An 11,694-nucleotide genomic window follows, 5' to 3' on the forward strand; every position below is an offset into this window, starting at 1 on the left:
AACGTAACCAAAATGCTGCCGTTCTTTGCCGAACAAAGAATGCGCGATACGATTCGATTCGGTGCGATCCAATCCGATTTGATTTAGGAACAAAATAGATTGTAATAAATTAAAAACACGCACACGCACACGTATACATACATATATATATATATATATATATATATATATATATATATATATACGAGGTAGAGAGGTAGAGAGGTAGAGAGGGGAAGGAGGGCAGAGAAGGCAAGGGATAAAAAGGAGAAGGAGAGTACGATCGATGTCCATCACGAGCGGCGAATTACATCGAAACCCTTTTCTCTACCACTCGACTTTCTTTTGCGATTCACCGCACGAGTTGCGTTTTGCGTTGGATGCTTTTCCCTCTTCCCGTCGCAACCTATCCATGCATCCTCTTCTTTCTTTCTTTCTCTCTCTTTTTCTCCGTATGCATACTCCTACGCAACCAACGGTTCGAGAAAACAAAAGAATAAAATTAGATACTGAAATCTTCGATGCGTGGAAAAGACAATAATTGCGAATGTCCTTCTCCAGGGAATCGTATCGTGTTACTTCAACGGTTAACGAGTTGGTTGGCTCGCGTCAATTCCGACGAGCGTAACAAACGACACCCGATCACACGACTGCCGAATACAATGGAGCGTCGTACTGCCAAAAAACAGGATAGGTGTTTCCTTGATCGATCGAAATCATCCGAATTCGGAGAACGAGACCGAAAGATAGTCGCAATAATTGCAAGTATTCGATGGTTTCTCGTTTCCCGGTCACCCTTCGATCAGCCGGGGTAGGTACGCGAACAAGTTGGAACATGGAACGAAGCAGAAAGGGGAGAGAAACGAACGAGGAACCGATCGAGAAGAGATTTCGAAGCTACCTCTCGTTCCATCTGGTGGTCGTCGACGAGAAAACATGAACGGGGGCTCGCCGACTCGCTCGTCAACTGGAAAACCCGAATAGAGAAGATATCGTCGACGAATCACGTGGACGTGGACCGACTCGAAATTGCGGCTTCTCGGGGAAACAGCCGCAAAGAGAGCTGACGTACCCTCCTCGCTGTTATCCGCCGAGAAGCTACGTTTATCGACGTCGGCGTCGCCGTCAGCGTCGTCGACGTCGGCGTCGCCGTCAGCGTCGTCGGCGTCGGCGTCGAACGGTAGAAAATTCCGAGGGATGGCAGGGCGAGAAGATCGATCGTCTCGATGGAAATTGCACCCCCGTAAAGGGGTCGCGTGCGGTGCGGCGTGCTGTGCAACGTGTAGCCGCGCAACGTGCAACGTGCAACGTGCAATGTGCAACGTGGTGCGAGACGCGCGTCGAAACTAGAACCAACGAAGGGTGGGCGGAGTCGTCGCCGTTGTGGTCGTGGTCGTGGTCGTGGTCGTGATCGTGATCGTGGTCACAGTCGCCACCACCGCCGCCGCCGCCGCCGTCGTCGTCGTCCAGCTGCAAATTATCGAAAGGAAGAGAACCGTCGTAGCAGTTTGGTCGCAAAGTCGCTGCTAGAGCTGCGTGCAACGCGAGAAGACGGTAGAAAATATTGCGGCGCGGTAGCAATGACGCGTCGCTCCTCCTGCCCCACGTTTCTCGCTATCTATCTCGGCTCGCTCGCCGATACGTGATCAGTCGAGTCAAAAGACGTTTCGCGACCGCCGATTCGCCAATTCCATACATCGGAACGTCCTCACGGTGAGCTCGCGTAAGTAAACCAATTCCCGATTTCCTCGACATTTGGCCGAATCTTTCGAGCCCGCGAATCCTTTCCGCTCCCCGATCCTATTTCTCCCCGTTCCCCTTTCCTTCTTCTCCTCTCGCCGTTCTCCGTTCTCCGCTCCTCGATTTTCAGTATCCGACTCTGGCCCCAGCCCCGGTTCGCATCGTCCCGGACCTAACCCGGGCCAGACCAACCGATCGATATTCCATACTTCTCGTCCTCGTTGCCTCTTTCCGCCTCTCTCCGTTTCACTTTCTCCATATGTTTCTCTCTCTCTCTCTCTCTCTCTCTCTCTCTCTCTCTCTCTCTCTCTCTTCCTCTCCCTCTGACCTATGACTTTGCTCCGTTCGTTAAAGCGTTCCACGTTATCTCGATTCTTTCTCCACTTGTCTCTCGGCACTTGCCAGCGTTGCTGGCCTTTTGTCATTGCTCGGCCTCTCCAATCTTTCCGATCTCTCCAATCTTTTCTCGATCGCCGATATTCCTGCCCGAGATCCCGACGCTCCGGAGGGAGTCCCTGCCCCTTAACCTTTCCATCGCTTGTTCCTTTTCTTTTGTCCCGCTTTATCGCCTCCTTCCTTCTCGTCTTTCGTTTTGCCTAGATACGTAGCTAGCCGGTTCCTCGCGCGTATTCGCCAGTCGGGCAACCGTCATTGATCGACTAACGATTTGCGGTCGACTATAGAATTTTCCGATTTACCTTGAAAAGTCGACGCGTGACCGACACGCGTAGCACGATCGTTTGCATTTGCGCGTCAAACGAGCGAGCCGTCGTCCGTTGCCCGTCGCCCATCATCAGTCGGTCGCCTATCGCCTATCCACGATATACGACATAGGACATACCGCATACAACATACGACATACGACATATGACAAACGACATACACAATAAGACATACGATATACGATACACGATATGTACGTAGCGAGGTACGCGCTGAGCCAGAGGCCGTTTAGCGCCTAGGCGCAACGCGTTCGCGTCAATTAGCGGCCGATGAATCATCGACGAGGATTTCTCGCGACGGGCTCGATCTATATACACGCGATCGACTCTGTAAAACAAGAATTCCGATTAAAAAACAGGACAGACGAGGCGTGCGTGGAAGAGGAAGGAATCCAAGGTCCGAGAGATCGTGCAAAGACTGCGAGAGCTCGAGAGGAAAGAGAAAAACGAGAAGGTTAAACAGTTTTATCGTAGCTCGAACTCCTTGCGTTCGAGTAGTCCGGCTTTTCTCTCCTCCCTCCATCCCTCCTTCCTTGTTTCTCGTTCCTTCTTCCTCGTCCCAGCGTTAGCACTTGCCACGTTCTTTTGGTTCGCGAAACGAAGATATCGTTGCGGTTGGCTCTCGGTCTCGCGGATATCCGCATTGTTTCGCATCAGCCAGCCAAGTCAGCTGACCTAGATTGCACGGGCACGAAGAAAAATGGTATATCGCGCCACTCGATGCTCGTCTACGGAAAACTGCAAACGATCCCGTGGCCAAGAGGTTTCGACGACGCGACGCGGCCCGCGACGTCGCGCTTCTTTTCTTCGCTCTCCTCTACTTGGACCCGTCGCGTCGTCGCCGGGTGTTCCTTTCCTCGTTCGATCGCTGAAGGTGCTACAAATTTGTCGCCTGTTCCGTTCGTCTCCGGCTTACTCGATTCAACACGGAATCAACATTTTTCTCTCATCGGTTCGTCTTTCTGCACTGCGAAACGAGCACTCGACGCGACGAGGGCTGCCGCGCGTCGCAGCCTATCGATGAAACCCTTCGAGAGATTCAAGCTTTCGAACGGTTTCGATTCGTGTCGTTCCATCGTGTCGCGTCTCACCCAGACCTAACCGCTGCTTATTCGCGCGATCCTCATTGCTCTCTTCTCCTTTTCTCTTCCTCTCTTTATCTCTCTCTCTCTCTCTCTCTCTCTCTCTCTTTCTCTCTCTCTCTCCCTACCTCTACCTCTTCGAAATTACTACGAGTTCGCGTGCCGTACTAAAAATAAGTTGAACGTCGGGGCAACGTGTTCCACGTGCACCGTGATCTCGCGAGAAAAACTCGAGGTATCGAAATCACGATACTTTCACCTTTAGGTGACACAAAGATGATGTTCGACTGCGCAGATCGAGCAAATCAAACGGAAAGATTGCTGGAAAACCCTCGACAGAGCGATCCTCAACGAGGGGAATATCGCACTGAATTTGATCGATCCTCTACCTTCGTCCATCTCCAGCTCGTAACACGACCGTGTTGTTTCTGTTTGCAGATTCGGTAAAAATGAAAAGCAGTTCGCCGGCGCTTCTTTCTTCGGAATCATGATAACACGATAACGCGCTACAACACGAGCGACCAAGGATGGGCACCAAGAAGATTTACAATCGACAAATTCTCCGGCTACGAAACAGCGTGAACGATAGTTTTGCTGCAAGCAAATTTTTGGAAAAGGAAAAACAACGATTCAACGCAACGTCAAACTTGTTTCGAAACGATCGTTTAGGAATGTCAGGATGAGAGGTAACCGAAGACGCGAACTCGAACTACGTTTTGCCGGGTTTGCCGTTCTCCGCCGAAAACCATTACGCGAAAGACGAACCTTCGGAGCGGAGCGGCGCTGCGCGGTGCGACGTAGCGCATAAATCGCTCGTGACATTATTACGAATATGTATATCGTCGAATGTTTTCCTTTTAGGAGGGACGCTGCTGGGAGGAGGAATAAGATCGGTTCGTGGAACTTTTCTGAGAACGCTGGTTGTCGTTTTCCTGGCCACGTTTCTTTGGCTTCAAATTCACGTGATCAGCTTGACCGGTCGAGACTCTACCGGTCACTCCTCCCCGAACGAAACGCTGTTCGCTCTTGTACCGCAAGAGTTACACAGGTAAATGAAACGAAATAGAACGAAACAGAACGGAACGAAACGGCGCACGGCGTTCCTTTCGAATTACATACACACGCATATACGTATAAATGTAAATATAAATATATGTATAAATAAAATATAAATATACATATACATATACATATAGAAATACGTATAGACGTATGTAGATATGTATGTATCGAAAGGCGAGGCAACGCGGCGCGATGCGGCGCGGCGCGGCGGTCGGGATGGCGATCGGAGGACGACGATCGGAGGACGACGATCGGTGGCGAGCAAACCTCCAACGTTATTCTAGACTCTAGACTCTAAGACCGTAGAACGGTAGCAACCGAATGTAGGATAGAAGGAAAGAAAGACGAGCAAAATTTGTTTTGTTCGGTTTCTCGCAGGTTTCTCAAGGATCGTCGAAACGGTTCCTCCTCGGCGACCAACGCTAGCTCGGAGACTCTTACGGAGCTCGAAATAGCGGAAATTCGACGCAGCATAGAGAGAGCGAATGCCGAACAGAAAGTGTACAACGAGGAGGCGTTCGGTCCACTGGCCACCGACGCTCCCGTGATAGTGGTCCAGGTACATACGCGTCTCATCTACCTGAGACATCTGATAGTATCGTTGGCCCAGGCAAAAGGCATCGAGCAAACCCTACTCGTCTTCAGTCACGATGTCTGGCATCCGGACATCAACTATCTCGTGCAGAGCGTCGACTTTTGTCGCGTGATGCAAATATTTTATCCCCACAGCATGCAAACGCATCCGCACTCCTTTCCCGGCGAGGATCCCAACGATTGTCCGCGAAACATTCGCAAGGAACAGTGAGTAAAACGCTTTTCTTGTTCCGCGATACGCGATACGCGATTCGCGGGACCGTTGATCTTGATCGGCTCGACACCGTCGAGTTGAATCATTCACCGATTACCACTGTCGACGATCGTTCGTTTCTCGGATTGTTGGCGCGCGCAGGGCCTTGGATCTAGGCTGCATCAACGCTAAACATCCGGATCTCTACGGACACTACAGGGAAGCTAAGTTTACGCAGACCAAACATCACTGGTGGTGGAAGGCCAACCGAGTGTTCGATCAACTGTCGATAACGAGAAATCACACGGGCATGGTTCTCTTTCTCGAGGAAGATCATTACGTCGCCGAGGACTTTTTGCACGTTCTCAGGCTGATGGAACGTACCTGCAAGCACAGCTGCGAGAAATGCAACGTTCTCTCGTTAGGCACCTATCTCAAGACGTATAATTATTTCGCCGATTTTAGCCGGAAGGTGAGAATCTTGAATTCGCGACTATTCCCGTATTCGTTTCAACCCTCTGGTCGACCCCAACGTCAATATATTTCCATGTTGACCGCATTCGTCGCAAAATTTCATTCATTTCATACATACGATATCGTTCGTCGATGGGTATGCGTCGCGTCTCGTCGCGTCGCATCGCCTCGCCTCGCCTCACCTAGCTACGAAATACGCTCTCTCTCTTCTTCTCTCTCTCTCTCTCTCTCTCTCTCCTTCTGTCTCGTGTTCACCATATATGCTTCTTTCTCTGCCGTGTTTTATTTTTCGACGTCTCTCCCTGGTCTCTTTAACTCGATCTCGCGAAACGAAGAAGAGAGACTGAAGCGATCCAGTAACGGTAATATGTACCGATACTGTTGATAGTAGCGGTAGCAATGGTAGAAGTAGCCGTGGTAGTGGATGTAGTAGTATAATTGTATGATAGTAAGTAGTATGTAATAGTAGCGGTATAGCGTTGCTACGAAAAAAGGTAGCCGCGGCCGGCAGGTGATTCGACGTCGAGTAAAAAGGGCATCGAAGACGCGAAGAATGCATCGAGCGGCACGCGAAATGCTCTGGGTTAAATATTTCGATTGGAAGCGCGCCGACAGCATAACGGGTGTACTAAACGCGACCGCGTATTAATCCCTTGACAAAAATAGGTGCGTATCATCTGTATCGAACAGTAGCTCCATCTCAGTGTGAATATCTGTGTGTCGATGTTTCACGCACGGCCCGTCCATTAGTTCGTTGGCGTCAACAGCGCCCTGCAAAAGGAGCTCCTACGCGGACTAAAGAGATGGGACACTTCAACGGGACAACAACAGCCGGCAAAATCGGAGGGGAACGGTGCCACCGGCGCATTTCCGAGCAGTGGCATCGCCACCGCCACCGCTACCGCTATCGGGACCGGCCCTGGAACCGGAAGTGGCACCGGCACCGGCACCGGCACCAGTACCAGCACCACCGCAAACTCCAGTTCGAGCGGGAATGGGAATAGGCATGAGAACGGCAACGGCAACGGCAACGGTGCTGCTAGGACCGTATTATCCACCGGTCGGAACAACGCGCTCGCGGCGCAACCTGTTCCCGCATGGGCTTTTCAGCTCCTACCCGGTCTCTACAATCATTATCAAAAGGTTCCCGACATCTTTCGACGATTCCAGTTCCAGAATCTAGCCGGTGTTCCATGTCGTGTCCCGTATTGTCTCGCGATCGTTCTTTTCAATATGTTCGTTCGACGCTCGATAAATCCGGATCGGATCGTCCCGCGATTATATTCACCCTTGAACCCTCGTCGCTCGACGGAAACGTTGGCGCTCTGGGTAACTCGGTAATACGTGGTTCTTGACAGGCCGAGGTAATCCCTTGGATATCGAGCAAACATAACATGGGCATGGCGTTCAATCGCGTCACTTGGAACAAGCTGAGAAAGTGTGCCGCGCAGTTCTGTTCGTACGACGATTACAACTGGGACTGGAGTCTCCAGCACATAGCGCAGTCCTGCGTGCCGCCGAGCAAGGGAGCCGGAGTCACGCCGCGAACCGAGTCCGGTTTGGTTACGATGATGATGAGAGCGCCCAGAGTCTTTCACATCGGAGAATGGTAAGTCGAGGCAACGCCGTTTCATCGTTGGTCGCGTCGTGCTCCGCGTTACTCGGAAGAATAATACCATTACGAGCATGCATGGTCCCCGTGTTTGCCCCGGGTATTCTCCCCCCGGGGCAACGCACAGTACGTGCTACCCACCCTAAGCGAATACATATCGTTGCAACTGCACGGCACTTTTCGTTTCAGCGGTGTTCACCACAAAAAGACCAACTGCGAATCAACCGCCGCCATCGCCAAGGTTCAAAACGTGTTAAAGGCCGCCCACCAACATCTTTTCCCGAATCAGCTGACGCTCACCGTAGCTGGTACTGCAAAGAAGGCAAAGCTGAGAAAGGGTAACGGTGGATGGGGTGACGTACGAGACCATCGACTGTGCTGGAACATTACCGTTTATCCAGACCTCGCTCTACCTTGAAATCGAAACGCGATCGAGTCGCTGCCCGCCTTCGCGTTGCCTACTCCCCCTCCCCTCCCCTCCCCTCCACGCCCCTCTTCCTCCGTACCTCAAGTATCCATTTATTTTCAACGAGAAGGAAGACTCTCCTCGTACAAGTTCCTTCGGGGCGAAACTAGACTCGCTTTCACGCGGTTCCTGAGTCGAGCATCTGTCGCGTCGTCGTAAAATTTTACTTGACTCGCATGTTAGCGACTCGATTGCAACAATACGAACGTACCCACCGAGCTGGCGTCCCGTTCTGTCACGGGCATCTCAACGAATCCCAACGTGACCCAGCCTACGTTAGTTATCATCGCGACTCGAGCCTGTGCAAGTAAGACTGTACTTTGGTTTCTTCGCCGTGCGTGATCTCTAGCTCTTTCTTTCTTTCTTTCTTTCCATTCTTCCTTGTTTCTGTCTTTCTCTCATTTTCTGTCCTTTAACAAATCGAACACGCGATCGGATGAGCCACGAAAATTTTAGATAACGTCGGATCGAGAAGCGACTCGCAAAACTTTGCCATTCACCAGCCGAGTCGAGTCGAATCGAGTCGAGCCCAATGGAATCGAGTCGCGATATAAACATAGGGTACATTTTATATTTATAACGACGTCAACGAAAATAAACGAATCGATCGATTTTCTCGTATATGTTTATCGTTGAAACTTTATTATATCGCACCAACGTGTCTCCATCCATGCTCGTAGTAGAATTGATCTTATCCGAATCTGGGTTACTCGCGAAATGAAACTTGTTCGTACCCACCACCGGTATCGCTATGCGTTCGGGAACCATAGAGAGGATCTCGCGCTTAAAATCCTAGCAGCTTGGCATACTTTGGAACGTTGTCGTCGTACTCCGCTCTCATAAAGTTTCCCGCTATCGGACCCTCTAAATTGTACTTCTCCGCAAATTTCTTAATAGAAAACCGCCTCCTCTGTTGACCGTCTCTGCAATTAACATCGTCCCGTTACCATCTCGGAGTTCATGATAATTCGCAGCCAACAATTTCTCACCTGTTGCTCAATCTTCGCTCGTCGAACGTGATCGACCCTTGATTCTGCTTGTACACGAGGAAAACGTATCGATGTTTTCCGGTCCCTTTTGGTGGCGCCGGGCCCACGTATTCCGCGAGTACTTCTCCTTTCGCAACCTTCTCCTCCGGTATGTTTCCAACGAGCCAATGTCGGAACTCTCGATTGTAGCCTTTCCTCATCGGAACGTCCGGATCTACGAACACGCGCGAACGTGCCGATCAGTCGGTACCGTCCAGACGAAAACGACCAGAAAGAAAACCTGTTTCTACGCGCCTACTTGCGAGCGTTGCGTTTCGAATTGAACCTCGTCTCGTCTCGTCTCGTCTCGTCTCGTCGCGTCACGTCGCGGTGAAAGTCGTCGAGCGTCGACCTCGAGCCAAATTAAAATTAAGGTCGTTGTCTTTTCTCGTTGTCTTCATTCGAACAAAAATGGAAACGAAAAGAAACACGGAAACCTTTTTACCTGTCATGACGAGCGTATAGAGAACTCCTCCTTCGTGTTTGTAGTGGATTTCGGGTATCTGTTGCGTATCGGTCGGTGTCAGTTCGTTTCCAAGCTCGACCACTTTATCTCCATAGCTGACCTAACTCGTGCAACGTATGTACCATCGAATTAGACGTTATCGAGCGTAATCGTTGATATCATTCGCATAATACGTTATGTTCGCGATCGTACCTCGATTTTTTCGACGGGTGCCGAATCGATTATTTCTGGTGCAATTTTTGCTGTCTCGAATTCCGACTGAACGTTTGCTGCTACGATTACACGGAGACCGCAAATAAAGATTCCTGAAACGAATCGAACGTTCAATTATTTCACGGAATTTTACGCTATTAGATAAACTATAGGAATCCGTATAATGTTACGGTAAGGATCGTTGCTCCGCGCGTTCACCAACCTATAGTTAGAGAATACATGTTTCCCTCGTTGACTGTACACTCGATTTCGAACCGTTCGGAACTGCGTTTCGAATGTCGCGAGTAAACTCTTTTATTCCTTCCACCGGTTTCCCCTTCCTCTTCCACGCAACTCGATATATCCTTCTCCACCTAGAATCTATAAAACCTCTCACCGTATAATAGTACCTATAGCCGGACGATCAACTTTTCCTTTCCGATCGCGATGTCCTCCGAACGTCGAACATCTAACATCTGTCCTACCACCCACCGCAATGCGTCTGCAATGCGTATACGGCAACTTACCTGTTCCAAACATCCCACCGCCGCCAACTAGTTTTTCTTCCTTCTCGTATTTACACACTTACGATATATATATATATGTCATATATATATATATGACACGTATAAATTCGGACATCCAAATTCTATGTACGATATTCGAAACAGAGACGCAACCTCGCAACCTCGCAACCTCGCAACCTCGCAACCTCGCAACCTCGCAACCACGCAACCACGCAACCACGCAACTTTCAACGGAAAATAACAATTTCGAATAGAGAAGTAACAGATTTAATGATGCTTCTTCGGTGGATACATTTCTGACTGCACGGATGACTTTAAGCTCCCAACTGTTTGTAGAGGAGAGGAACGTAGTCGTCGAATTCCGCCTGGTACATGTTTCCCGCGATAGGATCGCCGAGTTTGTACTTTGCGGCAAATTTCTTTATGGAAAATTTTCCTCGGTTATCGCCGCTCCGATTCGTTAGGCGTTTCTCGTCGAACGTGAGTTTGCCGGGTTGCTTGTACAACAAGAAAACGTAACGATGAAGTCCCGTGCCCTTTGGTGGACCAGATCCGACGTACTCGGAAAGGACCTCTCCTTTTGCAACGTTCACGCCAGGAATGTTTCCTATCAGCCAGTGATGCCACTCTCGAAATTTCGGATCTTGTCGGCTCGGTGCATCGGGATCTGCAACAAGGATACGTTTCCGATTCGATATTCGATATTCGATATTCGATATTCGATATTCGACATTCGACGAGAATACATGCCGGTCATGCACAGGGTATAATAGACATTTGCATCCGCGTCCCAATTGACCGTAGGCGGATCCTTGACTTGCGTGGGAGTCAACACTTGACCGATCTCTACGGAGATTCGATTCGGATAAACGACGCTCAATATTTTTCCCGGAGCCTTGTCGATCACGTCCGGCACGACGCCGTGAGTTGCCAACGATTCAGCCATGGACGAAACGAAGCGCGCAGCAATTTCCACGAGAGACTTACTGCCGGTCAATTTCGCTAAAACAGCAACACGCGATACGATTAATCTAGGAAAATAACGCGGTCACCGGTATCGCGAGTAACACGAACAAAAGCAAAAACGAAACAAGGTTATCGTCGATTGCCGAGCCGACACTCGATACAAATAACAAAGAAATCGAGCAAGTCGCGATTCTACGACCGCGTTCGCTAAACGTTTCCGATTGGATAGACAAAGTGTATCGTTGTCGAATAATTTACGTAATACTGTCTGTCTATTTCCGATAATTTTCGCAGCACGTCGATCCCCTTGATTCGTTGGAATTACTTGCGGTCAATCCGAGCAACCTCATTGCTCGTACTCGAACACCACGGATCACGGATACTGAACGTGTCGTTGCACGATACGATGAAAACTGGCTAAACTAAAACTGAAACCAAAGAGGATTCGAGAGTGCTCACGCCCGGGGTTTTTCTGCCTCCGCTTTTGTCAATATCTGTCATACCCAGATTTAGCATGGAACAGAACCTACACCAAGATTTAGCCCGGATCAGAACCCACGCCATCTGCTAGCACGAAACGAAACCTTTACA

General features: G+C 49.9%; 3 protein-coding genes across 6 annotated transcripts; 1 reads left to right on the forward strand and 2 right to left on the reverse strand.

Annotated features, from left to right (window-relative positions):
- Nucleotides 1–1,144: 1,144 nt before the first annotated feature.
- On the forward strand, nucleotides 1,145–8,545 carry Mgat2 (alpha-1,6-mannosyl-glycoprotein 2-beta-N-acetylglucosaminyltransferase). 3 transcript variants are annotated; one of them, XM_076795281.1, is made up of 8 exons: nucleotides 1,145–1,702; nucleotides 3,962–4,209; nucleotides 4,385–4,571; nucleotides 4,964–5,386; nucleotides 5,535–5,844; nucleotides 6,597–6,989; nucleotides 7,205–7,455; nucleotides 7,648–8,545. In XM_076795281.1, exons 2-8 carry the CDS (start codon nucleotides 4,203–4,205, stop codon nucleotides 7,874–7,876), a joined length of 1,800 nt encoding a protein of 599 aa, XP_076651396.1. In that variant the 5' UTR covers nucleotides 1,145–1,702; nucleotides 3,962–4,202; the 3' UTR covers nucleotides 7,877–8,545. The 3 variants fall into 3 exon arrangements, with proteins under 3 accessions (XP_076651396.1, XP_076651398.1, XP_076651397.1); XM_076795282.1 differs by lacking the exon at nucleotides 1,145–1,702 and adding an exon at nucleotides 2,792–2,895; XM_076795283.1 differs by lacking the exon at nucleotides 6,597–6,989 and having other exon boundaries at nucleotides 1,147–1,702.
- A 2-nt stretch (nucleotides 8,546–8,547) lies between these two features.
- LOC143358275 (protein D2) lies at nucleotides 8,548–10,135 on the reverse strand. Its single transcript, XM_076795286.1, has 5 exons — nucleotides 9,834–10,135; nucleotides 9,611–9,723; nucleotides 9,398–9,518; nucleotides 8,914–9,127; nucleotides 8,548–8,847 (listed from the first exon to the last, which is right to left on the reverse strand). The coding sequence occupies exons 1-5, from the start codon at nucleotides 9,850–9,852 to the stop codon at nucleotides 8,709–8,711; spliced, it is 606 nt and encodes a 201-aa protein (XP_076651401.1). The 5' UTR covers nucleotides 9,853–10,135; the 3' UTR covers nucleotides 8,548–8,708.
- A 253-nt stretch (nucleotides 10,136–10,388) lies between these two features.
- Nucleotides 10,389–11,585, reverse strand: LOC143358274 (protein D2). Of its 2 annotated transcripts, none has more exons than XM_076795284.1 (3): nucleotides 11,429–11,585; nucleotides 10,888–11,139; nucleotides 10,389–10,804 (listed from the first exon to the last, which is right to left on the reverse strand). In XM_076795284.1, exons 1-3 carry the CDS (start codon nucleotides 11,451–11,453, stop codon nucleotides 10,452–10,454), a joined length of 630 nt encoding a protein of 209 aa, XP_076651399.1. In that variant the 5' UTR covers nucleotides 11,454–11,585; the 3' UTR covers nucleotides 10,389–10,451. The 2 variants fall into 2 exon arrangements, with proteins under 2 accessions (XP_076651399.1, XP_076651400.1); XM_076795285.1 differs by having other exon boundaries at nucleotides 11,362–11,508.
- Nucleotides 11,586–11,694: the final 109 nt, after the last annotated feature.

This window comes from Halictus rubicundus, chromosome 10 (genome assembly GCF_050948215.1).
Source record: "Halictus rubicundus isolate RS-2024b chromosome 10, iyHalRubi1_principal, whole genome shotgun sequence".
Lineage (NCBI taxonomy): Eukaryota > Metazoa > Arthropoda > Insecta > Hymenoptera > Halictidae > Halictus > Halictus rubicundus.

Coding starts and splice junctions, on each gene's coding strand:
- LOC143358275 (XM_076795286.1), bottom strand. Junction 9,128..9,397: donor CTATACGCTCGTCATGACAG/GTAAAAAGGTTT, acceptor GCGTGTTCGTAG/ATCCGGACGTTCCGATGAGG. Junction 8,848..8,913: donor GAGCGAAGATTGAGCAACAG/GTGAGAAATTGT, acceptor TGTTAATTGCAG/AGACGGTCAACAGAGGAGGC.
- LOC143358274 (XM_076795284.1), bottom strand. CDS start 11,453: ATGAGGTTGCTCGGATTGACCGCAA. Junction 11,140..11,428: donor GTTGCTCGGATTGACCGCAA/GTAATTCCAACG, acceptor TTGCTGTTTTAG/CGAAATTGACCGGCAGTAAG. Junction 10,805..10,887: donor TTATACCCTGTGCATGACCG/GCATGTATTCTC, acceptor TCCTTGTTGCAG/ATCCCGATGCACCGAGCCGA.
- Mgat2 (XM_076795281.1), top strand. Junction 5,387..5,534: donor CGAAACATTCGCAAGGAACA/GTGAGTAAAACG, acceptor TGGCGCGCGCAG/GGCCTTGGATCTAGGCTGCA. Junction 5,845..6,596: donor TCGCCGATTTTAGCCGGAAG/GTGAGAATCTTG, acceptor CCCGTCCATTAG/TTCGTTGGCGTCAACAGCGC.